Source organism: Syngnathus acus, chromosome 10 (genome assembly GCF_901709675.1).
Source record: "Syngnathus acus chromosome 10, fSynAcu1.2, whole genome shotgun sequence".
Taxonomy (NCBI): domain Eukaryota; kingdom Metazoa; phylum Chordata; class Actinopteri; order Syngnathiformes; family Syngnathidae; genus Syngnathus; species Syngnathus acus.
In genome coordinates, this window is record NC_051095.1 from 5,502,298 (window position 1) to 5,528,612 (window position 26,315).

A 26,315-nucleotide genomic window follows, 5' to 3' on the forward strand; every position below is an offset into this window, starting at 1 on the left:
TAAATCCCAGGTAAGCAGTTCATCAAAATAAAAAAATGCCATTAAAGATCTTTAAAATAATTTTTTTAATGAGTTTGGTATTTAGTTCACAAAAAATTCATAAAAGTACTAGTCATTGTTTCATTTACATGTTTGACTGCATAAGTTAAGAAAGCAACACAAAAGTGGAGTACATAGAACATTGACCAAAACTATTCCTTTCCATTTCATTTGGACTGAGGAATAAATTACAAATCACACAGAAAAAGAAGATGATTATTATTAATATCACATATTTGTCATGTTGTTTGTTGTCTTTTCATCCATGTTCTCATATGGCACATCTACAAGAGAAATAACACCAAAAATCCATATCAGCTAATGTACTATACGATAACAAAATAATTAGAAATTGATAAATTATAATTTGAGTGCTTAACTAAGTTGATTTTTATTTACATTTGAAATTAATTGATATTAAAAGATATAAAAATTTATATAATTTTTTTAAAATTAGAATAAACATTACTGTAATACAATCAATTATTTTGATGTTTTTTAATTTACTTCATTTTCAAATATAGTAAAAATCTGATTAATGCAAATTTTATATTATTTGATTTACTACATTGAAAATGACCGCAAGCCCTGTATTAATATGATGTAAAATATTGATTTTACATACTGTTTGAAGTCATTTGGATCTCGTGGTCTTTCCTCTTGTTTCTGTGAAGACAATGACAAAAGACGTGCATTAGACGGGACATTTTGCCTATTTTCATTTCCCACTAATACTTAACAATCCAAGATCAATAACTAGAGAATGACAGGTAAACTAAAGAATGGGTTCTTCCCATCGCAGTGCTCTCACCGGCTGTGAGACGATGGCAGCCTCTGAATTACATAAAGGTCTGACCTGGAAATAAAAAGCTTAATTACTTAGATTTAATATAACAAATATTGCCAATTGGGCTTGTCCCATTAGGGGTCGCCACAGTCAGACACTCGCATCATTTGGATAGCATCATTGTATGCTGCATGCCATTCCTCACACATCCTACCGATTTTATGGTGCCATTTTTTATTCAATTCCAGCTGAATTTATTTTTATTATTACTACTTTTAAAATAATTCAATGTCATTATTATTTTATGAATATATGTCAAGTATTTACAATATTCTTAAATTGGATGTTTTCAACTCATCTTTTCATTACTGGATACACACACAAACACACAAACACACACAAACACACACGGGAATATAAAAATTGACTTACTTGTTGACGCTTTTGCAAACGCACACAACGGTGATCACAATGACGACGACAACGGCCACTGACACCAGTACAGCAATCAGAATGATCCATTTGGTTTCTGCAAGGGAATATTTGTCATTTTTACACCCCCAAAAAATTGCAATGTACAAAAATGTATAATGACACCTTCAATAGGATTTTTCTTATATTCCAACATTATTCTCAATTACGGCTATTGTGTAATTGTCAAATCCTTGTTGCAATAAGATGATTCTTGTAATGCGACTTCTGTCAAAATTGATTCATATTAATACAGTATTATGATGCAATTCTTTTTCTGTGTTTTTTTTTTTCTTTTCTTGTCCAGTTCTGATCGCGTAGCCCTGGATTAGCTATTACCAAGTCCTTCGGTGCCCGTGATCACGTCCTGGCAATTGAAGCCCTCGTAGCCTGGAGCACAGTTGCACGAGTAAGACGCGTTGTTGATTTCGTTACACGTTCCTCCATTCTGACAGGGGCTGCTGAGGCACGGACTCGCTGAAACGCAACACATGTACAAGAACAGGTTTTATAGTCACAACTGGAGAAAAAAACCCATTGTGTTTTGCTTTTTACCTGCCAGATTTTAAAAATTATTTTCTTTTTTCTCTTGCAATGTTTTGACCATTTACGCCTTGAATATCACAACAGAAATTTGATTTTTGCCGATTTTTTTCTCCAAATATTACATTTTTATTAGTGGAAAACTAATGTTAATCTTATTAATTCCAGCTAAAATTTCTTGAATGTTTGTCATGATCAATATTTTTTTCCCCCATAAAATATTCTGACATTTTCTTAATATCACACTTTCAATTTCTCCAAACATGCACGCACTTCTGTGACAGTCGCGTTTGTAGTCGTAAATGGCGCAGACGTAGCCCTCCCGGCAGCTCTTGGCTTGGCACACGGCACCGGTGGGGGTGCATTCGCAGGCCTGTGCGCAGTCTTCGGTCACAAAGGTTTCCTTCAGCTGGGAAAAAAAAAAAAAAAAACACATTCTTGTTACATTAACTCATGTTGTCATCCACGTATGAAAAATCACTGTTTGCAAACATTTGTTTTCAAATGGAGGGCGCAAAGTGAAAAGCCATCTGAAAAACGAATACAGTAGTACCTTAAATACAAGTGACACAACTAGCCTCTGTCTCATGGTTTTGAATTTCAAAGGCTAAAATTACAAAAATATAAAAATACAAAAAAGGTATATATTCTTTATCCTCTGTGAAGAATCACAAATCAACAAGAATGACTAATATTACTGATTCCACGTAAATACAATATTCCAAAAGTAATCCCCGGAATTATGTAATCAGTCTAAGTACTCACTGGGTAGTATCTGTTGAGGAAGTTGCAGCCGCACTGTGCATATGGCACGCAGCTGCCCCCGCTCATGACAAAGCCGGGCGCGCACTGACATCCTTCCACGCAGGCGGTGGCGGCGCACTCAGACTGCGCGGCCAGATCGGCGCAGGAGGCCGGGCACGCAGACATGCACGCCGTGTACGTACTGTTGCCTTCGCACGACAGCACTGACTCACACAAAAAGAAAAGGCGAGGATAAGTGCAAGAGTATTCATACAATAATAATAATTTACTCTTGAAAAACTGATTAAAAATGTTTCTTTTTTTACACCTGACTGTTCTTGTGAAATGTGTATTAATGAAACTTTTGTCAGACAGTATTCCAATATTGCAATTTTACTCATGTAATATTTTTGCCCTCGTATATTTACAATGATTTACAATTTTTCCATTTTCCTCCTCCTTTCAATTCTCAACATCGAGTCTTATCCTTTTTTTTTATTTTATTTTAGATTTCCTGTGTTCATAATTGCTGTGGAAACAATGCAAATGTCGCTACTGTGCGACTACTAAAAGGTTCCTTACCGCAGCCCAGCTTTTGTCTCCAGGCCCCAAGCTTGACTCCGGCTTCCTGGCAGGCGGCGGCGTAGGTGTCATAGCTAGCACAGCGCAGTTCTTCGCTGCCCTTTTCAGCGCACAGATCGAACATGCAGTCTCTGTGCAAAGAAAAAAAAGATAGTGTGGATTTAAGATTTTCCAAAAACTTAATTTAAAGGAGCAGAGAGCAAAACAGCTGACATGTTAAATTCATGGTTGTCGCCACGGACTCACTCGTGGTAGGCAGCGGGTGGCAAGACAGCGTGGCAGGAGGCAAAAAGACCCGCGGCATCAGTTATGGCGCCGCACTTGGTGGAACTGTTGTAGTCGGCTAGTTCGTCCTCGGAGCAGTCTGATGTCTCGAATCCCGAATCTGGATCCATGTCCACTTCTCGCCTGAACGCCACACAAACCGCCAATCACGTTTCTCAGGATGATGTTTTTCTTGTAAATGCAACCTCGCAAGAGTTTTTTGATTGCACCTGTGAAGATGGACGGGGCGTGACGCTATCAAAGCGCTGTAGGGAGCGCGCGCCAGTCGGTCTGTGACCCTCCAGCTTTCCCCGAAGGCGTTCAGGTTGCTGATGATGGTCCCGTCCGGCTTCATGTATTCGTTGGAGCGGATTCCGTCGTAGTTTCCGCACAGCCCTCTGACGGCGTTCTTGTACGTGCTAGGCAGGATGATCTCTGGATGCACAAAAGTGGAATGTGAAAAAAAAAAAAAAAAAAGAGTGATTGCGGGTGGGGGGGTCTCATTGAGGCTCTTTTACCTCCACGACTTCTGCCGTCGAAGCGCACGGTGAGTCCGAAGTCGGTGGTGAGCTGAACCTGCCTGGAATTCATGGTGATGAGTAAACCTTCGACCGGACTCAGAGGGGGCGAAATGATCTCCCCGTTCACCTAAGGAACAAACAAAAACGCTGACTTGACGAACATCATGGAATTCTGCCAGTTTTTCTTCTTGTGAAATTAGAAATATTTGATTCATGCACCAATTCTTAAAATTGAACAACAATTTTATCCTCGCAGAATGTTGTGACTGAAAGCTCGTAAAATTTTAGAACTTCTTGAATCTCTCATCTTTCATCTATAAGCACTTCCAACAAGGAATAATTACAATTAGGTAGGAATAATAATGAAATAAAAATGATAATAAATGTTAACATCACCTCATAATATTTTGTTGTAAAATGAAAAAGTGATCTGCTAAGGTGGATGTTTTTCGACTCATTCAAAGCATGACAGATGACGAAAAGAAGGAAATGGCAAATCTCAGTGATACAAAAACGACGTACCAGGACTTGATTGGCCTGCACGAAGCGTACGTTGACGCCATAGACGTCGATAAAGAGCTGGTCCAGGAAGGACACCCTCCTGTTGCCTCCTCGTCGGATATTCTTGCCTCTGACGGTCAGGGAAGCCAGCGAGCTCTGCGGCTGCTGGTAGTCCTTTGTCAGGACGTACGTGTAAGGCCCCTGGAAGTGGTGCGTGAATCCGTCGAAGGTTCGGTAGTGAGGATCCCCTGACACGCTGCACTTGTCGAACTCTACAGAAGGATTTGAGGGGAGGAGGGTAATTTGGTTAGATTTTTTCTTTTACAATATTTCAATGCTCCAACTCAACTAACGGAAGCTCAACGGTAACGAAAGCCTTCTTTTCCTTTTCAAGGGAACGAAAACGAGGACTCACTGGCAGGCTTGCAGTAGACATCTCCGAATTTGTCCAGGTCGCAAACTGAGTTGGAATCACAGCTGTGCTCCGTGCATGAGACCAGGCCGCCGAGGTTACAGGTACACTTGGAAACGCATTTTGCCGTCAGCCATGAGTCTCCCACCTACAAAAAAAGAACATACAAGGAAATAATCAATATATTGCAACTTTTCTTTTCTTGTAAAATTGAGTATCTTTTGTAGTCGCAAATGAAAGGTTCATCTGCTAATGTCAGAGCTTACAGAGAGTATTTAGAGCTTCTCTTTTTTTTTTTTTTTTCAATTTGTTATGGCAGATTCTAATATAGAACGCAAGTTTGTAGTATTTTTATTTGTAAGAGGTTTGCAAAAATGTCAAAATGTGGTATTGTGTGTCCAATTTCGAGAAGAATTTACCATTTATCCCATTTTGAAATGAGTAACAACAAAATGTGGAAAAAATTAAGTGCTGGTTATACTTTTCAAATGCACTGTATAACATTTTTTCAATATTTTTGTGATTTCTTTCCCTCTGTAAAATAATTTTTTAAATTGGGCATTTTATACCTTTTTTTTTTTTTGCTCATTCAAATTGATCTGCATCAGCATTTTTCTGCCAATGCAAATTCCGAGCATTGTCCTGCGGACTGCTTTTGCCGTTTGCAGACTTACGTCGTGGTACTCGTCGTCGGAATCCAGACAGCCGCATTTTTCCAGAGGCACACACTTGCCGTCGCTGAGGACAAAGCCGGCGTTACATTGGCAGCCCTCCACGCAGGTGGTGGACGGCAGGTGGCACAAGATGGGGAACAGGTCCGAGCAGGTAGGGGGGCAAGGGACCGTGCAGTCCGAATAGTGGCTGTTAGGGGCGCACGGCAACGCTACGAGAAAAAAAAAAAACAATCATTGAAATTAATTTTTTGTAATAGTCATCTTTCATTTGGTGACTTATTTTTTCCGTCAATCTTCCAATGTCATTCTTTTTCCGCTAAAAGTGGTCTTACGGCAGAAGGTTTGATTCCTCCAGCTAATGGTGACCCCGGCGCTGCTGCAGGCCTGAGCGTAGGCCTCCACGTTGTCGCAGAGGGTGGCCTGCATGCCGTCGTATTCGCACATGTCGTACACGCAGTTGCCAGTGAAGGCTTCGGGAGGCACCAGAGAATGGCAGGCCCGGAAGCTGTCTGACATGAGCACGCTGGCGCACTGGGACTCGAACGCCGCCTCTTCCTCCGTCGTGCAGTTGGGGTGCACGTCGGGCCGCTTGTCAGGCTGACAGCTACGACCAAAGACAGACAAACGCAGCGGCACTTTAGTTGAGTTCAGATCATTGATAATTGATTTGATAAAAATCCTGAATTGTTTTACAAAGTAAATACATAAAAGTTCATCTTGCTAAAATGTTTATTCCTCATGTCGGACTCTTATTTATAAAAATGACTTCTGTTATTATTTAATGAATCATCTCTAAACTTTTAAGGATTTGCTGACCCGGGATCGCTGTCTCCTTCGGACTTCCAGCTGTTGCCCAGTTGGATGACGTCCTTGGCGGGTTGCTTGTCGGGTTTCAGGTTGTCGTCAGACGAGTTGTGGTTGTAGTTGCCGCACATGCCGCACAGCTGACAAACAAAGCAGAGGCAAATTATCTCGCGTCACAATTGCGATATACGGTGCTTCATATATTTATACATAAAAAGTCAGTTTTAACACTGGAAGGGTGAAAATTTTCAGGCAAAGTTGAATCTTCTGACTTTTTTAAAATTATAATATTGAAGCTATTTTCATCAAAACTGTAACTTCATTTATTCACAATTAGAATGTCTTTTCTTCTAAGCGACTTTAAGGATTTTATCGGATTTCCATCTTTTGCAATACGTACCTTATTGAAGTATTGGCCGGGTACAGTGATCTCCAGGTGATGAACGCCATCAAATTTGACTTGCAGACCAAAGTTGGTGTCTAAGAGAATGTAGGCACCGCTGCTGATCACCTTCGCCCCGGCCGCGGTCACAGAAGTCGGCGTTCGCACCCGTCGACCGTTAAGCTGCGGGAATGGAACGTGCTTGAAACTTGAACGTTAAAGACGTGTGACGTGCCGCGCCGCCTTACCAGAACTCTGCGGCCCTTCTGCAGCTCAATCTGGGTGTCGTGAGGCAGGTAAACCTTGACGGAGCGGACGTAGGAGGCCTCCGGTTGGCCGCGCTCCTCGTTTTTCGCCACGATCCGGAAAGGGGTCACCATGGTGGGGTTACATACCTGATGGGAAGACGGGAGAAAGAAAGCCAACCGTCACATTGAGCGCGGCCTCCATTTTGAACAGAGCACAACGGGAGTGGTACCTCGACGAGAGTGTAAGTGCAAGTGCCCATGAAGGTGTGCATGAGGCCGTCAAAGGTGTAATAGTGAGGGTCTCCAGCCACGTGACACACTCCTTTGTCTGAGCAAAGCAACACAAAGAAATTCTCTTTTTACACACATCAATCAGAATGTCTTTTCTTATCGTTTTACAAACAGTATTTTAGTCAAAATTAAATTTTTGTTCAGGACTTGTAAGATTACAAGTTTACAACTGCTTTTCCTTTATGGAAATCTACAACTTCTTTCACGGAATTTTGCAACATCTCGTGAATGCTCTTTATCTTGCTGAATTAAGAATTTTGGTTAAAAAAAATTTCATTTTTAAGTAAAATTGTGACCTTATTCCCCAAATATTAGAAAGTCTTCTCCTAAAATGTGTGACTTATTTCTTGTAAAATTACAATTTTATTTCACACAGACCTTAAAATTACAACTTTTAAGAAAAAGGAAAAAACAATTGCACATTGTCGCTTATCTCATAAATATGCTTCTTATAGTAATTACAATTTTATTAATGTAATATTACGATTTTAGTTCGCCAAAGTTAGAACTTTCCTTGAAATACTACAACCTATGATTTTTTTTTCTCTCCTAATACAACTATTTTTCTGCAACTTTATTCTTCTAACATTCCGATTTGGGTTTGTGATTTGCCTTCAATTTGATATAATTCCCTTCAATGACATGAAATGGTAACTGGACTTGAGTGATGGCTCACCTGTGGAGTGGCAGTCCAGCACCCCCTCCAGCACTTTGCACTCTTGGGCAGGGCTGCAGCGCCACGGCTCGCAGGTGACGTTGTGGTTGCCGTGACACTCGCAACGCTCCGAGCAGTCGGCTTTGGTGAACCACGTCCCGCCGACCGGCCTGTACTTTCCGTTCTCGTCAGTGCAGCCACACTGGCTGAGCGGCACGCATTTGTCGCCGCTCAAAATGAGGCCGGGGTCACACACGCATCCCTCCACGCATGGCTGGTTGCAGGGGCCCTCCGGGCCTGCCGGATCCTGACAGCTGGGCTGGGCGCAGGCGGACCCGCACGGCGTGTAATGACTGCCAGTGGGACATTTGAGAGCTACGTCGGGAGAAGGAATAGAACGTTACTTGCAAAAAGATTTCATATTGGGGCTATTTGCCTAAAATGAAAACTCTGGTGACTACGTCTCATATTTAAAGTATTTGTTGCAAATGTTTTCTCATAATACTGTGACTTTACTTAATTATCTGACAACTTTGCCACTTTTTCTCATAATAGTATATATATATTTTTTTAAATGACTATTTTTTTGTCATAAAATTGTTACTTTGTAAAGTAATGAAGTGCTAACTGGCTTTTTTTCTCGTGAAACTGTGACTTTATACATGTAACATTTGTTTAGGAATCCGCCACGACTTACGGCAGAAGGTGTTGCTCCTCCATGCGATGGGGACTCCCGCCGCGGCGCACATGTCGGCGTAGCTCTCCACCGCCTGGCACAGGGCGACGGTCTGGCCGCCCGTGGCGCACATGTCATACACGCAGTTTTCCAAGTAAGGTTCAGGGGGGACGACCGAGTGACACGGCTTGAAGATACCTGAAGTAGTGAAATTGTGAATTGTCAATTGTGAAAATGAGCAAAATTCTAAACCCCCCAAAAAAAGTTAGCGACATTACCCTTTGGATCAGCGATCATGCCGCAGCTTGTCGGCTTCTGCGCTTCCTCCTCCACTTTTGGGTCGCAGTCCTCCTGGCCGCCACTGTTGGTACAACTGGACAACAAGTGGGAAGGACATGCATCATTTTCAATATTACAGCAAAACCCAGGAAATTTACAATTGGCATTTTTTTTTCTTCTGTTTTTAACCCCACTCCACTCCACCCACACACACACACACGTATACACACAATGTCTAAACTTACTCGGGCCTTGGGTCAGGAACCTGCCAGCTGTCTCCCAGTTCATTGGTGGTGGAAGCGGGCGTCTTGTCTGGTTTCAAGTTGTCATCTTTGGGGTTTCCATTGAAATTTCCTGTCCCACAATACAAGCTTGCGTTTTACAGCAACTTCGGATATTCCCAGAACTGGACTTTTCTCTACTAATATTATGGCACATCACAATTCTATTGCAATGAAAGAAATGGACTTGTAACATTGTTGCAAAATTGTGACCATTTAATGTTAAACTAGGACATTAGTACTTTTTTTGTAATGCTAACAATTTATTTAATGTATACTTACAACTTTACCAGGAAGATTGAGATTATATTTCTCAAGATACTGTGACTTTTCTTGCTCAACTACAACCAGATCTTCTACCTTGATGACTTTTCAACTCAGTTTTTTTTTTCTTGAAACAACTAATTCATGTGACATTCCGAATGTTTTCACATAACATTATCTTTTTGTGGTAACTTTGGAAATTAGCATTAGCTTGTTTTTCTGCTACAAATGTTTTAAATGAAGACCAAATAACTGCACCACCAATATGGTATGAATAAATATTCTTACCACACATTCCGCACAGCTGGCCGTTGTAGGAAGTGGGCACGGTGACGTCAGCGTGGTGGTTACCATCAAATCTCACCCTCAGGTGGAAAGACGTCTCCAGGACGACAAACTTGCCACTAAAGTAGATATTAACGCCGCCGATCCACGCAACAGGCGGGACTACCGCCGTCCCGTTTACCTGCAGGCCACATAAACGCTATGACTAACTTGTACAAAAATAGCAAAGCTGCTTCAGTCGAGCAAAAGTGCCAAAATCATTTTACGTCACACTTCAGTTGGCAATATTAAAAATGACAACGTGCACCTGGACAGTCCTGCCCTTGCCGAGGATGACGGTCACATCGTTCACTTGGATCACCACAGCCTTGACGTAGGAAATTTTCTTGTTGCTGCCCCTGCGCTCATTCTGGGTGTCCACGCTGAAGTAAGGCAAGCCGGAGGACGAAGCGTTGCAAGGCTTGGTCAGCGTGTACGAGCAGGCTCCCATGTAATGGTGGGTGCGTTTGTCAAAGGTGGTGTAGTGCGGGTCACCGGATACCGAGCATATGCCATTTCCTGTTTTGAGATCAGTCAATTCAGATTCCCACACTGGAGATGTACCCAAAATAGGAATTTGAAACATTGCGTACCCAAAGGACGGCACTTGTACTCTCCGTCGTGTAGCTGGCAGGTCTCGGTTGCAGCTTGGCAGCTACTGTTGGAGCAGTGGATCATGCCTCCATCTTGGCACGTGCACTTCTGCTTACAGCCCTCCGAGTACCAGCCATCGCCCACCTCGAACACAAAAACATCCCGAAACGTGCATAATCATGTGACAGCATTGCCAAAATATGTGTGAAGAGTTTATTCTTATGAGCATTTTGCTTGTAATTTATGTGTGAGGTTTTCAGTGGTAAGTTTGAGTGCAACATTTTTTTGTAGCGTATCGAGTGTTTCAGTGTGTGTGAGCACCAACTTACGGGATGGTACGTTCCGGCTGGGTCGAGGCAGCCGCAGTCTTTGAGTGAGACGCACTTGTCGTCGCTGAGGATGAAGCCCGGGTTGCAGGCGCAGCCCTCCACGCACACGTCGCCGCAGCCGGGGGCTCCCACCATGCCTGCGCACGTCTCCGGACAGGAGCTCACGCACAGCGAGTACGAGCTGTTGGCGGGGCAGTCCAGGGCTGCGAGGTGCAAATGGCGCAAACACAAATAGTGTCATGAGTACATCAGATGCTTAATGGCAACAAATCACTGGCTGTACATTGCGCCCATGCCAAAAACTGCCAGTTGCTAATGTCACTAGCCAGTAATATTTTTCCTCATCTCATTGCGTTAGGATGTGGCTGCATTTTGGATTGTATTTTTGTGTTGATTTCTTTTTCTTTTTTTTTTAAGAGATATTTTATTATGTATGCTTATTCCCAAAAATATTTTTCTATTTTACAGTGATTTTATTTTACCATACTATATTGTAAATTTGGAATCTTAGAAGACATTTAAGATATTAGTACTACCATTACTTTTAACATATAGTTTAATTTATTTGTATTAATGCTGATATAAATATTTATTTACATATTTCGTATTTTTAAATCACATCATTTTTTATTTATTTACAAAATTTTAAGGGTACACACACACACACACTCTCCAACAAACATTTATAGCTGTATTTAGATATATTTTTAATTGTTTTTTTTTTTTAATTTGTTGTATGTCTTGCAAGTTTTACACAGCATTACATATAAATAGGAAAGTAATTCCCCCACTGTATCACATACGAATTTTACAGCTTGAAACTGTTATTTTTTGTATGCCATTACTACTAATATTACATATTTCATATGCATTTGATACCCTTATTTTTATTTTTTTTTGCTGTTCAAACACAATTACAATATGTGTTTCAAGAAGTTCTGATATTTTTTCCAGCGTGTTTTAAGGCTGGGAAGTGTCTTCATTATCAGCCCATGTGTATTAAATATTAATTGTCAATTGCTTGATGACGACTTACGACAGAAGTGGGGACTCCTCCACTGGTGGACTTTGGCTCCGGCACTGTGACAGGCCTCCGTGTAGGCCTGGAGCTGGTCACACAGTTCCTGCTGCTGCCCGTTGAACCGGCACATGTCGTACACACAGCTCAGGAAGAAGGGGGTGGGATTCACCACATTGACACACTCCCTGAATGATGTGGGGGAAGCACAGATAAGGCCCAAAATCCAAAACGCGATGCAACGGGTGTGACTGTTTTACTGTAGACCAGAGTCCAGCATGTGCAACAATAATGCTAATCTGATTTGAGAGATATGACGATAGGACATGTACTAATCTTTATAGGTGGATGATGATAACCAAGGTTGCGCTTTGAATTACAGAACACACCCAAAGAAGTAAAAAAAAAAAAAGAAGAAGTCATCCTGACAAATAAACTCAAAATGAATGTATAAAATAAATGACCACCATCAACAACGACAAAGACAACTCTGGCAACTCACCGGAAGGGCCCCGCTCTATCGTTGAGTTTTCCACATTTTTCCGGTTTGACCACCTCGGCCTCGAGTTTGGGATCGCATTCTGGGTCAGGCTTGGTGCCTGGGGAACACCTGAATAACCAAATCAATACAGTAGGAAATACATCAGCATATAGCGAATGAATTAATGGAATCAATCAATCAAATAAACAAACAAACAAACAAACAAACAAACAAACAAACAAACAAACAAACAAACGTCACTATGTCATGACAAGATGTAATGATAAGCAAATGCAGTCTAAAAAAAAAATTTAATATAAAACAATACAGGAAAAAATATAAAGGATAATAAACTAACAATTAGAAGAAAAAAACAACACTTGAAAATAGCTATAATGTTGAGAATGAGTTCATAATTTTATACAGTCCTAATAACTCCTGAAAATAGGACTAAAAATATTGAATGAGTTGTCCAAGAATGAAGTTGTAATGCTACAAGAAAAATGTAATAACGCAAAATAATGTCATCACGTTGCAGTAATTTCTTGTTCATGTCAATTAGGAACTCTTATTATTGATCATCGTATTTCCTAATGCTCAAACTTACGAGTCGTCTTCATCTTCTTCCGTCTGCCAGCTGTTACAGAAGTCATTGACGTTAGCGACGAGGACGCCATCTGGTTTGGTGAAGTCGTTGTTCGGGTTCCCGTCTAAGTCGCCGCACAGGCCGCACATCTGGTCTTGATAGGAGCTGGTGACAAAAGCAGGATTAAGATTTATAGACATTGTCGCACGCAGATGGCCAAGTGCGGAAATGACTTTGAATAATAATCAAAATGACATCAGAGGACTAGCAAAACAAAAGGTCATTGAAAACTCATTAGGGTTTTTATGGGGGAGTGGGGGGTAAAAATCCCACTGACCAACCTGGGTACTGAGATCTGGGCAAAATGGTTTCCATCCCAGCGTACTTGGAGGCCAAAGGACGTCTGCACCGTGACATACTGACCGGCACGACTGACGGTCACAGTGGGAGTCGGGGAGTGAGGTAGCGCCACACGTAGTCCGTTCACCTGTGAGGATGCAGCGAGGAACAGAGCAAAACGTTGCTACTACGCTCTGCTCAATCACAATATTGCCATTTGCTACGGTATATTCTTTTACAAGTACTTTTTAAAAAATACTACAGCAGCGCAAGTGTATGTGTTCATCAAAAGCAGGACAGCAGTTTTATTCCTAACATGCTAAACCACTGACAAATTACGTAATTTGAAACATTAAGCTTAAACTGAAATATAAAAGCTTGAATATTAAAAGATGTAAATGCTGAAGGCTGCTAATATAATTGTTGAGTGGTCAAGGAGATGAGGGATTTGTGGGATTAAAGCAGGAAGATGAAGAAGACAATGACTGAGATGCAAGAAAACTAAACCGGGATTAGCGATGCAGTCAGCGTTAAGAATAAAAAGGTCGGTCACGAGAGAAAAAGCAACGTGTCGGATTTGGGTGTATTGGACTCCGGGCTGCCGTACTGACCAGGGTCCTCTTGGCTTTCATCAATGTCACAGTGATTCCATCCACTGTGATGTAGAGTTTTCGCAGGTAGGACACTCCCGGTAGCCCTCTCTCTTCGTTCTTCCCTTCCACTGAGAACCAAGGCCCTGCACCAAACAAATAAATCACTGCATTACCGTAATTTTCGGACTATAAGTCGCGGTTTTTTTCATCGTTTGGGTGGGGGGGCGACTAATACTCAGGAGCGACTTATATACATATATATGTTTTTTTTCACTTTTTTGGGCATTTTATGGCTGGTCCGACTTATACTCCGGTGCGATTTATAGTCCGAAAATTACGGTACTTTGCATTACTTGAAGACATTTAAAAAAAAATTAACAAAAACATTGATACCAAAGTAAAAAATATTCATAGTGTATATATGTGGGTCATTTATGATGTGTAAATAATTAAAATTGTTGTTCTTTGTTGTCTGAAGCTAAATTTGTCTGCATCGCATTTTTTCTTACTTCATGAAAAGTATTGATTTTGGAGTTGCGATAATTCCACCCAACAGCGACAATACTGTCCTTACCGGTGTTATTTCTGCAGGTTCTGGCCAGCGTGTAGGTACAGGTGCCCATGAAACTGTAAAACCTTTTGTCAAATGTGTTGTAGTGTGGATCTCCAGAGATGATGCAGTCCTGTGAGCCTGCAGGGGTGGGGGTCTTGTTTCGTTACATAACAAAAGCTAACGTTTCGAGGGGTAGTGTCTAAGGTTACGCACCTGTCGGATAGCAACCCAGCTCCCCCTCCAGGAGTTTACACTCATGCATTGGGGGGCACTGAGACCGCTTACAGGTGACCGAGGGTGCGTCACATCGACACTTCAAATTACAGTTCTCAGCATAAAACTCCTCTCCAGGCTGACAGAAACACACCAATTAGGTTTTTGGGGTGTATTTATTATCACGGTACTTTAAAAGGTTGCTTTTTCAGAACGCAGTACCTGATAATATTGGCCGTTGGTGTGTTTGCAGCCACACGAAGAGTTGCTGACACATTTGCCAGCACTCAGGATGTAACCAGGATTACACACACAGGACTCAGTGCACGGTCCGCTGCAAGATGGCGGTTTGCCTGAACACGTCTCCTGACAGGGGTCCGCGCATGGCTCGTAGTGGCTGTTGGCGGGGCAGCTCACCGCTAATAAAACGGGAAAAGAGTTTCAAAAGAGGTTTTTTTTTATATATATCACAGTCGCAACTTGTAAGATCTACTCCTACACAAACTAAACGGATCTCTTCGTTGTCTGCCGTTAGGGTGACGAAGAATTTTATGGCATAGTTCAGTGTTTTGTCGAACTTTTATTAAGCCGTGCCTCATACTTTATCACCTCAACAAAAATGTGACAAAAAATACAAATAGTTCGGTTGTGCGAAAACTCACGACAGAAGGTTTTGTTCCTCCAGGATCCAATGTCAACTCCGCGATCTTGGCACTCATTAGCATACGATTCGATGGCTTCGCACAAAACAGGCTTGGCACCATCCAGTGCGCAAAGGTCGAAGACGCAATCCTGGAAGTAATTCTGAACACAAAAAAAGCATATTTGAAACTCCCCACCATAATCCAGACACATTTCACTATATCTCAGTTGGGGAGACTTACATTGGGGTTGACCTTGGGATGGCACACAGCAAAAGGACCGTTCTTGTCCAGTAGCAAACCACAATATGCAGAACTCTCGTAGAGGTTCTCCTCTTCTTCGTCACATCCCGGATCAGTGATGCTGGGCTTCTTACACCTTTTGAAACAAGAGCAACGTTTCAACTTGGGCTGGGGAATCAACCAAAATAGTCAACACTTTTTGGTGCTTTTTCTGTGCTTCACCCTTCTCAATTTACACGGATATTTAGAGACCAAACTGCTAGTGCATAATGCTATACAGTGACCCCTCGCTACTTCGCGTTTCGCGGCTACACTACATCGCAGATTTTTTTTCCAAATTAAAAAAAACATTTAAAAGTCAAAATAAAACTTCTAAATTGTCCGTTTTCGCGTGTTAGCATGATCGCGAATTAGCATATTTCCGCTAACTCGTTAGCCTGCCCAGTACTTCTTGTTGGTGACCGTACTTCGCGGATTTCACTTATCGCGGGTGGTTTTTTGAACCAATTATCCGCGAGGGATTACTGTATTCACTAATAGACTTTTCGAACAGTCTATTAGCACCCTCTTTTGGTGGAAAGTTGACACAGTTGTCAAAGAGTTTTTCCACAGTGTACAAGCCGCCACAGTAATACATGTATTTGACATAGGCTGTGTTCAAATTAACCACTTACGGCGCGATTCGACCGTGCGCGGTGCCAAGGTCACATTAAGTCCGTCCAAATTCATCGCGGTTTATTCAATATTTTCTTGCATTTTATTTTATTTTTGAAGATATTTACTAATGAGAATACAGTAATCCCTCGTTTATCGCGGATAATTGGTTCTAAAAACCACCCGCGATAAGTGAAATCCGCAAAGTACGTTCACCAACAAGAAGTACTGGGCAGGCTAACGAGTTAGCGGAAAGATGCTAATTCGCGATCGTGCTAACACGCGAAAACGGACTTCCAAAGGAATGTAAACGAACATTTGGAGTAATACTACATTGTCCTAAAGGTTAGACACGTTTCCTCAATTTAGAAGTTTTATTCTGACTTTTAAAAAAAAAAATAATTTCGAGAAAAAATCTGCGATGTAGTGAAACCGCAATAAACGAAACGCGAAGTAGCAAGGGATCACTGTAGTATTAAGATGCATTAACTGGAAAACTTGATTACTTGACACAGCCTATCACTGTCAAATAATTAACCCCCCCCCCCACAGCATGTGTGCAGGTGAGTGACGATTATTTGAGTAATCGATAGAAAAATCAATTCTGAAAAGTTTCTGACAGCCCTGGTTCAAGCCCCTCCAAGTCAGATGATTGTGAGGTGAAACTTCTGTTTTCAGTACTCACTTTGGATCAGTGTTCCAGCTGTGTCCAAACTCATTGATATTGCTGGTCAATGAGCCATTCGGCTGGCGGAAATCATCTTTGGAGTCTCCATTGTAATCCCCACATAGTCCACAGAGTACATTCTTGTAGCTGTGGGTGGCACGTTACAAGAGTAATCCATTCTTGACTTCAAAAGAAACGATCCAAAATTATCCATTGTGTCCAGTTTTTACTCACTCTTGAATCACTTTGATGTCCATAAAGTGGTTTCCGTCATAGCGCACAACCACACCAAAATCCATGGACACAGTGTAGTGCCTTCCAGATTTGAACACGGACACACCCGCAGCCGGAGTCACAGGCAGGTTCACTTTAGACCCATTCACCTGAATGGAGAAAAGTAGATTATAGAAATAAGTGAGCAAGCTGAAATAATTTATTCCTTTGAAAGATCAAAACATCCCGATTGTGAGTACTGTTCACTTACAAGCACCGAGCCACCTTTAAGGATCGAGACCTTGACCTTGTGTACGTCTACATGTACGGCTTTCACGTAAGAGATGGAGGGATTGTTATAGCGGTTCTCGTTATCAGCGTAGACTTCAAAGTTTGGAAAAGGTGTTGCGCTGCAGACGCCCGACATCAAGTAGCTGCAGTTGCCCATGAAACTGTACTTGCGCTTGTCAAAGGTCGTGTAGTGTGGATCACTCGTTGCAATGCACGTAGACGCTCCTACACAGAATCACCAGCAGTTTTAAAGACAATCATGGTGACAATCATTTGACCATTTCTGGGAGGGTTACCTCTAGGGTAGCATCCTGGGACACCGTTAACCTCTCGACACTCTTCAGTGGGAGAACAAGAGCTATCCTCACATTGAAAAGTGTAGTTCCCTGCACAGCGACAAAGCTTGGAGCAGCCATCCGCATACATAATATGTCCAGGCTAAAAAGACACAAAACCGATTTCCTTAGTAAAGGATGCCATCTCTTTCTTATAAATTTGCTCTAGACATATTTGTTGTTAGTTTTTATGTACCTCATAATAATTATTATTGTGATCCAAGCAGCCACATTTCTCCAGTGGCACACAGTATTTCCCTTTGAAGACATAGCCTGGTTTGCAAAAGCAGCCGGTGATGCAGGGGCCGCTGCAGTTGGTGGAGGGTTCCATGCAGGTAGGGATGCAAGATGGGCCACATTCTATGTACTCTGCATTGGGAGGGCACTGAACTGCACAGGGGAAAAACATCAATGGGTTGGTCGGTGTTCAGGAATCCGCAATCATATTTATCATAATGGGCTTTATAAAAATGTGCTATACTTGGTGTTGTCCATCCTGGCGTTGTTGGTTTAGGTGTCGTCCATCCTGGAGTTGTTGCATTTGGCATAGGTACTCCTGGAGTTGTTGGTTTGGGCGTTGTCCATTCTGGAGTTGTTGTGTTCGGCGTTGGAACTCCTGGAGTTGTTGGTTCAGGTGTAGTTGGTCCTGCCATGAAAAAATTCTATTTAGAACAGATACTAGTAATTCACAAAAATCAGTTCAGTCACCCGAGAGGTGTAGTTGGTCTCAGAGTTCTTGGTCTGGGTGTTGTTGTACCCAAGATGTCGACTTTCATTTTAAATGAGTCTGACAACAATTGTTTTTGTCTTGTGGTTAAATGAAGGGGAAAGGTTGAAAGGATATGTGCTTACTTGTGGGATAGCAGCCCAACTCTCCCCCTTGGACTTGGCACTCGTGCATTGGGGGGCATTGAGATGCCTGACAGGTAACCGAGGGTGCGTCACACCGACACTTCAAGTTACAGTCCTCAACATAGAACTCCTCTCCAGGCTGACAGACAGGCACAGTCGATACAGTATATCGTTTAGGTTTTAAGGGGTGTTACACAGTCTGAGCGTACAGTTGGTTGCCCTTCTCGCGGTACCTGATAATATTGGCCATTGAAGTGCGTGCAGCCACACGAGGAGTTGGTGACACATTTGCCAGCGCTCAGGATGTAGCCGGGATTACACACACAGGACTCGGTGCACGGTCCGCTGCAGGAGGAGGGTCTCCCTGTACATGTCTCTTGACAGGGGTCCGCGCAGGGCTGGTAATGGCTGTTTGGAGGGCACCTAAAAGCTGTGCGGCGGATGACATGACTCAAGTCAGAGGCATGTCTTTCAGTCATTAAGATCTGCGCACACTCAGAGGGAAGGCCACAGGAGAATCCAATGTCAACAATCTACACTTTGGACTCACGACAGAAGGTTTCATTTCTCCAGGGTCTGATGTTGACCCCACGGTCCTGGCACTCATTGACGTAGGCTTCGATGGCTTCACACAGAATGGCATGAGTGCCATTGAGCACGCAAAGGTCAAAGATGCAGTCCTTGAAGTACTCCTGAACACACAACCAGCACGCTACAACCCAATTCCCAATTGCAAGACAACATTCCAACTTTGGGCCATGTGCCTCTGTCCAAGAACTTGTGACTTACATTGGGGTTTATCTTGGCGTGACAGGCAGCAAAAGGACCGTTTTTGTTCAGCAGGATGCCACAGTATCCAGAGCTCTCATAGAGCTTTTGCTCCTCTGCATCACATCCGGGATGAGTGGTGTTCGGTTTATTGTTACATCTTGTGCAAAAGGATACACGCAAGACAATGTTCAGAATCTGGAATGAGCCAATACTTGGCAATTTCATTGAAAAATAAAGAGTAAGACTCACTCTGGCTCAATGTTCCAGCTGTTTCCAAACTCATTAGGACTGTTGGTCAACGATCCATCTGGCTTGCGGAAGTCGTCTTTAGCATCGCCGTCGTAATCGCCACACAATCCACACAGGAGACTCTTATAGCTGAGGACGACATGTCACAAACTCTTTCAATCCAGAATTTGAAAAGCAAGGGCCTTAAACATTTCCAAATTGATGATAGTCAAAAGCAGCCCTACCATAACAACATGTTACGCTCCGTTACACTTACTCTTTAATCACTTTGATGTCCATGAAGTGGTTTCCGTCATAGCGCACAGTCACACCAAAGTCCAAGGACACGGTGTAGTGCTTTCCTGATTTGAACACAGAGACGCCTGGAAACGGATTCACTGGGAGGTTGACTTTGATTCCATTCACCTGGATGTGGAAAGCAGGTGAGAGTCAGAACTGAGCAGGCAAGGCAGCAAACCAAATGAATCAGTATGATCATAGTCTGGACCAAATTCCCCTCATCCCTACTTACATGGACAGCACCACCTTTGAAGATGGAGACACGACCAGATACAACATACACATGAACCGCCTTCACATAGGAGATGCTGGGTCTGTTGTAGCGGTTTTCATTGTCAGCGTAGACGGCAAAGTCTGGTAACGCGGACTCATTGCAGACTCCGGTCATCCGGTAACTGCAGTTGCCCATGAAGTTGTACTTGCGCTTATCAAAGGTGGTGTAGTGTGGATCACCGGAGGCAATGCACGAAGAGGTACCTTGATGGAAAACAAGTTCTTTGTGTGACACTCGGATTGCAGACGATACAGATGCTCAAGAGTCCTTACTGATCAAACAGGGAAGTTTAAAGTGACAAGAGGAAGGTCCCTTGACGTGTTACCTTTCGGGTAGCATCCGGCGACACCGTTAACCTCGCGACACTCCTCTGTGGGATCGCAGCTATTATCCACACATTCCAAAGTGTAGTTGCCTGCACAGCGACAGAGCTTGGAGCAGCCGTCTCCAAATACAATCTCACCAGGCTAAAAGACAAAAGTCAGCAACTTGGTAAGGAAGTAGTGCCTAATTTCTCACTACAAGTGTTGGGTATGGTGTACTAATACGGACCTCATAATAGTTATTATTGTGATCCAGGCAGCCACATTTCTCCAGTGGCACACAGTGTTTCCCCTTGAAGACATAGCCTGGTTTGCAAAAGCAGCCGGTGATGCAGGAGCCGCTGCAGTTGGTGGAGGGTTCCATGCAGGTAGGGATACAAGCTGGGCCACATTCTATGTACTCTGCATTGGGAGGGCACTGAACTGCACAGGGAAAAAACATCAATGGGTTGGTCGGTGTTCAGGAATCCGCAATCATATTTATCATAATGGGCTTTATAAAAATGTGCTATACTTGGTGTCGTCCATCCTGGCGTTGTTGGTTTAGGTGTCGTCCATCCTGGAGTTGTTGCATTTGGCGTAGGTACTCCTGGAGTTGTTGGTTTGGGTGTTGTCCATTCTGGAGTTGTTGTGTTCGGCGTTGGAACTCCTGGAGTTGTTGGTTTGGGTGTTGTCCATTCTGGAGTTGTTGTGTTCGGCGTTGGCACGCCTGGAGATGTTGGTCCAGGTGTAGTTGGTCCTGCTATGAAAAGATTCTATTTAGAACAGATACTAGTAATTCACTGGTGTATTTGATGTGTGAAATTACAGGGCCAAGACTAGTGATTGAGTTCAGGAACGATGCTAGAGTCAGTTAAATAGCGTGAGAGTGTCTGAGCATGAGTTCTGACTAAAAACAGCTCTTTTGTTTTTGTGTGTTTGACTGTCTCGTTCAAAATTAGGATGAATGCGTGTAGGAGATTGTAGCTCTGCTTACCCACATTCAATTTAATCCAACCGAATTGCTCCTTAAAAAAAATCTGTTCAGTCACCCGAGAGGTGTAGTTGGTCTCAGAGTTCTTGGTCTGGGTGTTGTTGTACCCAAGATGTTGACTTTCATTTTAAATGAGTCTGACAACAATTGTTTTTGTCTTGTGGTTAAATGAAGGGGAAAGGTTGAAAGGATATGTGCTTACTTGTGGGATAGCAGCCCAACTCTCCCCCTTGGACTTGGCACTCGTACATTGGGGGGCATTGAGATGCCTGACAGGTAACCGAGGGTGCGTCACACTGACACTTCAAGTTACAGTTCTCAACATAGAACTCCTCTCCAGGCTGACAAACAGGCACAGTCGATACAGTATATCATTTAGGTTTTGAGGGGTGTTACACAGTCCGAGAGTACAGTGGCTTGTCCTTCTCGCAGTACCTGATAATATTGGCCATTGATGTGTGTGCAGCCACACGAAGAGTTGGTGACACATTTGCCAGCGCTCAGGATGTAGCCAGGATTACACACACAGGACTCGGTGCACGGTCCGCTGCAGGAGGAGGGTCTCCCTGTACATGTCTCTTGACAGGGGTCCGCGCAGGGCTGGTAATGGCTGTTTGGAGGGCACCTAAAAGCTGTGCGGCGGATGACATGACTCAAGTCAGAGGCATGTCTTTCAGTCATTAAGATCTGCGCACACTAAGAGAGAAGTCTACAGGAGAATCCAATGTCAACAAGCTACACTTTGGACTCACGACAGAAGGTTTCGTTCCTCCAAGGTCTGATGTTGACCCCACGGTCCTGGCACTCATTGACGTAGGCTTCGATGGCTTCACACAGAATGGCATGAGTGCCATTGAGCACGCAAAGGTCAAAGACGCAGTCCTTGAAGTACTCCTGAACACACAACCAGCACGCTACAACCCAATTCCCAATTGCAAGACAACATTCCAACTTTGGGCCATGTGCCTCTGTCCAAGAACTTGTGACTTACATTGGGGTTTATCTTGGCGTGACAGGCAGCAAAAGGGCCGTTTTTGTTCAGCAGGATGCCACAGTATCCAGAGCTCTCATATAGCTTCTGCTCCTCTGCATCACATCCGGGATGAGTGGTGTTTGGTTTTTTGTTACACCTTGTGCAAAAGGAAAAAGTACACGCAAGACAATGTTCAGAATCTGGAATGATCGAATATTTGGCAATTACATTGAAAAATAAAGAGTAAGACTCACTCTGGATCAGTGTTCCAGCTGTTTCCAAACTCATTAGGACTGTTGGTCAACGATCCATCTGGCTTGCGGAAGTCGTCTATAGCATCGTCGTCGTAATCGCCGCACAATCCACACAGGAGACTCTTATAGCTGCGGACGACATGTCACCAGCTCTTTCAATCCAGAATTTGAAAATTTGAAATTAAACATTTCCAAATTGATGATAGTCAAAAGCAGCCCTACCATAACAACATGTTACGCTCCGTTACACTTACTCTTTAATCACTTTGATGTCCATGAAGTGGTTTCCGTCATAGCGCACAGTCACACCAAAGTCCAAGGACACGGTGTAGTGCTTTCCTGATTTGAACACAGAGACGCCTGGAAACGGATTCACTGGGAGGTTGACTTTGATTCCATTCACCTGGATGTGGAAAGCAGGTGAGAGTCAGAACTGAGCAGGCAAGGCAGCAAACCAAATGAATCAGTATGATCATAGTCTGGACCAAATTCCCCTCATCCCTACTTACATGGACAGCACCACCTTTGAAGATGGAGACACGACCAGATACAACATACACATGAACCGCCTTCACATAGGAGATGCTGGGTCTGTTGTAGCGGTTTTCATTGTCAGCGTAGACGGCAAAGTCTGGTAACGCGGACTCATTGCAGACTCCGGTCATCCGGTAACTGCAGTTGCCCATGAAGTTGTACTTGCGCTTATCAAAGGTGGTGTAGTGTGGATCACCGGAGGCAATGCACGAAGAGGTACCTTGATGGAAAACAAGTTCTTTGTGTCACACTCGGATTGCAGACGATACAGATGCTCAAGAGTCCTTACTGATCAAACAGGGAAGTTTAAAGTGACAAGAGGAAGGTCCCTTGACGTGTTACCTTTCGGGTAGCATCCGGCGACACCGTTAACCTCGCGACACTCCTCCGTGGGATCACAGCTGTTATCCACGCATTCCAAAGTGTAGTTGCCTGCACAGCGACAGAGCTTGGAGCAGCCGTCTCCAAATACAATCTCACCAGGCTAAAAGACAAAAGTCAGCAACTTGGTAAGGAAGTAGTGCCTAATTTCTCACTACAAGTGTTGGGTATGGTGTACTAATACGGACCTCATAATAGTTATTATTGTGATCCAGGCAGCCACATTTCTCCAGTGGCACACAGTGTTTCCCCTTGAAGACATAGCCTGGTTTGCAAAAGCAGCCGGTGATGCAGGAGCCGCTGCAGTTGGTGGAGGGTTCCATGCAGGTAGGGATACAAGCTGGGCCACATTCTATGTACTCTGCATTGGGAGGGCACTGAACTGCACAGGGAAAAAAACATGAATGGGTTAGAAGCTACTGAGTAGATTTATTAGGATTTTACACACGACACCATACTTGGCTTTGGTGTAGTCGGCCTCGGAGTTGTTGGTCTGGGTGTTGTACCTAAGGTGTCATTGACATTCATTTTAAATGAGTATGACAACGATTGGTTTTGTCTTGAGGTTAAATGAAGGGGTAAGGTTGAAAGGATATGTGCTTACTTGTGGGATAGCAGCCCAACTCTCCCTCTTGGACTTGACACTCGTGCATTGGAGGGCATTCAGATGCTTGACAGGTGATCGAGGGTGCGTCACACCGACACTTCAAGTTACAGTTCTCAACATAGAACTCCTCTCCAGGCTGACAGACAGGCACAGTCGATACAGTATATCATTTAGGTTTTGGGGGGTATTACACAGTCCGAGTGTACAGGTACTTGTCCTTCTCGCGGTACCTGATAATATTGGCCATTGAAGTGTGTGCAGCCACACGAGGAGTTGGTGACACATTTGCCAGCGCTCAGGATGTAGCCGGGATTACACACACAGGACTCGGCGCATGGTCCGCTGCAGGAGGAGGGTCTCCCTGTACACGTCTCCTGACAGGGGTCTGCGCAAGGCTGGTAATGGCTGTTGGGGGGGCACCTAAAAGCTGTGCGGCAGATGACATGACTCAAGTCAGAGGCATGTCTTTCAGTCATTAAGATCTGGGCGCACTCAGAGGGAAGGCCACAGGAGAATTCAATGTCAACTATCTACACTTTGGACTCACGACAGAAGGTTTCATTTCTCCAGGGTCTGATGTTGACCCCACGGTCCTGGCACTCATTGACGTAGGCTTCGATGGCTTCACACAGAATGGCATGAGTGCCATTGAGCACGCAAAGGTCAAAGACGCAGTCCTTGAAGTACTCCTGAACACACAACCAGCACGCTACAACCCAATTCCAAATTCCCAATTGCAAGACAACATTCCAACTTTGGGCCATGTGCCTCTGTCCAAGTACTTGTGACTTACATTGGGGTTGACCTTGGCGTGACAGGCGGCAAAAGGGCCGTTTTTGTCCAGCAGGATGCCACAATATCCAGAGCTCTCATAGAGCTTCTGTTCCTCTGCATCACATCCGGGATGAGTGGTGTTCGGTTTATTGTTACACCTTGTGCAAAAGGATACACGCAAGACAATGTTCAGAATCTGGAATGATCGAATATTTGGCAATTACACTGAAAAATAAAGAGTAAGACTCACTCTGGATCAGTGTTCCAGCTGTTTCCAAAGTCATTAGGACTGTTGGTCAACGATCCATCTAGCTTGCGGAAGTCGTTTTTAGCATTGCCGTCGTAATCGCCACACAATCCACACAGGAGACTCTTATAGCTGAGGACGACATGTCACAAACTCTTTCAATCCAGAATTTCAAAATTTGAAATTAAACATTTCCAAATTGATGATAGTCAAAAGCAGCCCTACCATAACAACATGTTACGCTCCGTTACACTTACTCTTTAATCACTTTGATGTCCATGAAGTGGTTTCCGTCATAGCGCACAGTCACACCAAAGTCCAAGGACACGGTGTAGTGCTTTCCTGATTTGAACACAGAGACGCCTGGAAACGGATTCACTGGGAGGTTGACTTTGATTCCATTCACCTGGATGTGGAAAGCAGGTGAGAGTCAGAACTGAGCAGGCAAGGCAGCAAACCAAATGAATCAGTTTGATCATAGTCTGGACCAAATTTCCCTCATCCCTACTTACATGGACAGCACCACCTTTGAAGATGGAGACACCACCAGATACAACATACACATGAACCGCCTTCACATAGGAGATGCTGGGTCTGTTGTAGCGGTTTTCATTGTCAGCGTGGACAGCAAAGTTTGGTAACGTGGACTCATTGCAGACTCCGGTCATCCGGTAACTGCAGTTGCCCATGAAGTTGTACTTGCGCTTATCAAAGGTGGTGTAGTGTGGATCACCGGAGGCAATGCACGAAGAGGTACCTTGATGGAAAACAAGTTCTTTGTGTGACACTCGGATTGCAGACGATACAGATGCTCAAGACTCCTTACTGATCAAGCAGGGAAGTTTAAAATGACAAGACGTCCTTGACGTGTTACCTTTCGGGTAGCATCCAGCAACACCGTTAACCTCGCGACACTCCTCTGTGGGATCGCAGCTATTATCCACACATTCCAAAGTGTAGTTGCCTGCACAGCGACAGAGCTTGGAGCAGCCGTCTCCAAATACAATCTCACCAGGCTAAAAGACAAAAGTCAGCAACTTGGTAAGGAGGTAGTGCCTTACTTGTCACTACAAGTGTTGGGTATGGTGTACTAATACTGACCTCATAATAGTTGTTGTTGTGATCCAGGCAGCCACATTTCTCCAGTGGCACACAGTGTTTCCCCTTGAAGACATAGCCTGGTTTGCAAAAGCAGCCGGTGATGCAGGAGCCGCTGCAGTTGGTGGAGGGTTCCATGCAGGTAGGGATACAAGCTGGGCCACATTCTATGTACTCTGCATTGGGAGGGCACTTAACTGCACAGGGAAAAAACATCAATGGGTTAGAAGCTAC

The 26,315-nt window shown here is 43.6% G+C and overlaps 1 protein-coding gene across 13 annotated transcripts in view; it reads right to left on the bottom strand.

Moving 5' to 3' along the window:
* Positions 1-46: 46 nt before the first annotated feature.
* The window catches only part of zanl (zonadhesin, like), a 34,494-nt gene continuing 8,225 nt past the window's right edge, over positions 47-26,315 (bottom strand). The window contains exons 11-72 of one of the 13 annotated variants that reach the window (XM_037261075.1): positions 26,085-26,278; positions 25,858-25,999; positions 25,496-25,740; positions 25,241-25,389; positions 24,987-25,115; positions 24,756-24,894; positions 24,510-24,651; positions 24,193-24,389; positions 23,960-24,098; positions 23,814-23,861; positions 23,544-23,737; positions 23,317-23,458; positions 22,950-23,194; positions 22,695-22,843; positions 22,441-22,569; positions 22,205-22,343; positions 21,966-22,107; positions 21,649-21,845; positions 21,416-21,554; positions 20,755-20,979; positions 20,470-20,663; positions 17,454-17,595; positions 17,138-17,382; positions 16,888-17,036; positions 16,672-16,800; positions 15,333-15,468; positions 15,111-15,252; positions 14,671-14,867; positions 14,449-14,587; positions 14,257-14,373; positions 13,701-13,825; positions 13,092-13,237; positions 12,772-12,915; positions 12,186-12,293; positions 11,702-11,871; positions 10,666-10,868; positions 10,336-10,480; positions 10,011-10,261; positions 9,707-9,884; positions 9,119-9,227; positions 8,873-8,967; positions 8,616-8,792; positions 7,940-8,293; positions 7,203-7,300; positions 6,973-7,119; positions 6,743-6,907; positions 6,355-6,482; positions 5,871-6,142; positions 5,539-5,747; positions 4,868-5,012; positions 4,474-4,724; positions 3,949-4,078; positions 3,661-3,865; positions 3,413-3,574; positions 3,167-3,297; positions 2,606-2,808; positions 2,114-2,249; positions 1,637-1,774; positions 1,259-1,355; positions 851-895; positions 665-705; positions 47-323 (exon numbers count right to left, since the gene is read on the bottom strand). In XM_037261075.1, the coding sequence (XP_037116970.1) occupies positions 268-323; positions 665-705; positions 851-895; positions 1,259-1,355; positions 1,637-1,774; positions 2,114-2,249; positions 2,606-2,808; positions 3,167-3,297; positions 3,413-3,574; positions 3,661-3,865; positions 3,949-4,078; positions 4,474-4,724; positions 4,868-5,012; positions 5,539-5,747; positions 5,871-6,142; positions 6,355-6,482; positions 6,743-6,907; positions 6,973-7,119; positions 7,203-7,300; positions 7,940-8,293; positions 8,616-8,792; positions 8,873-8,967; positions 9,119-9,227; positions 9,707-9,884; positions 10,011-10,261; positions 10,336-10,480; positions 10,666-10,868; positions 11,702-11,871; positions 12,186-12,293; positions 12,772-12,915; positions 13,092-13,237; positions 13,701-13,825; positions 14,257-14,373; positions 14,449-14,587; positions 14,671-14,867; positions 15,111-15,252; positions 15,333-15,468; positions 16,672-16,800; positions 16,888-17,036; positions 17,138-17,382; positions 17,454-17,595; positions 20,470-20,663; positions 20,755-20,979; positions 21,416-21,554; positions 21,649-21,845; positions 21,966-22,107; positions 22,205-22,343; positions 22,441-22,569; positions 22,695-22,843; positions 22,950-23,194; positions 23,317-23,458; positions 23,544-23,737; positions 23,814-23,861; positions 23,960-24,098; positions 24,193-24,389; positions 24,510-24,651; positions 24,756-24,894; positions 24,987-25,115; positions 25,241-25,389; positions 25,496-25,740; positions 25,858-25,999; positions 26,085-26,278 (9,779 nt within the window). In that variant the 3' untranslated portion in view covers positions 47-267. Of the gene's footprint in view, positions 324-664; positions 706-850; positions 896-1,258; positions 1,356-1,636; positions 1,775-2,113; positions 2,250-2,605; positions 2,809-3,166; positions 3,298-3,412; positions 3,575-3,660; positions 3,866-3,948; positions 4,079-4,473; positions 4,725-4,867; positions 5,013-5,538; positions 5,748-5,870; positions 6,143-6,354; positions 6,483-6,742; positions 6,908-6,972; positions 7,120-7,202; positions 7,301-7,939; positions 8,294-8,615; positions 8,793-8,872; positions 8,968-9,118; positions 9,228-9,706; positions 9,885-10,010; positions 10,262-10,335; positions 10,481-10,665; positions 10,869-11,701; positions 11,872-12,185; positions 12,294-12,771; positions 12,916-13,091; positions 13,238-13,700; positions 13,826-14,256; positions 14,374-14,448; positions 14,588-14,670; positions 14,868-15,110; positions 15,253-15,332; positions 15,469-16,671; positions 16,801-16,887; positions 17,037-17,137; positions 17,383-17,453; positions 17,596-17,688; positions 17,883-17,973; positions 18,139-18,344; positions 18,484-20,469; positions 20,664-20,754; positions 20,980-21,415; positions 21,555-21,648; positions 21,846-21,965; positions 22,108-22,204; positions 22,344-22,440; positions 22,570-22,694; positions 22,844-22,949; positions 23,195-23,316; positions 23,459-23,543; positions 23,738-23,813; positions 23,862-23,959; positions 24,099-24,192; positions 24,390-24,509; positions 24,652-24,755; positions 24,895-24,986; positions 25,116-25,240; positions 25,390-25,495; positions 25,741-25,857; positions 26,000-26,084; positions 26,279-26,315 lie in introns of all 13 variants that reach the window. The other 12 variants (XM_037261076.1, XM_037261079.1, XM_037261074.1 and 9 more) reach the window with 12 other exon arrangements.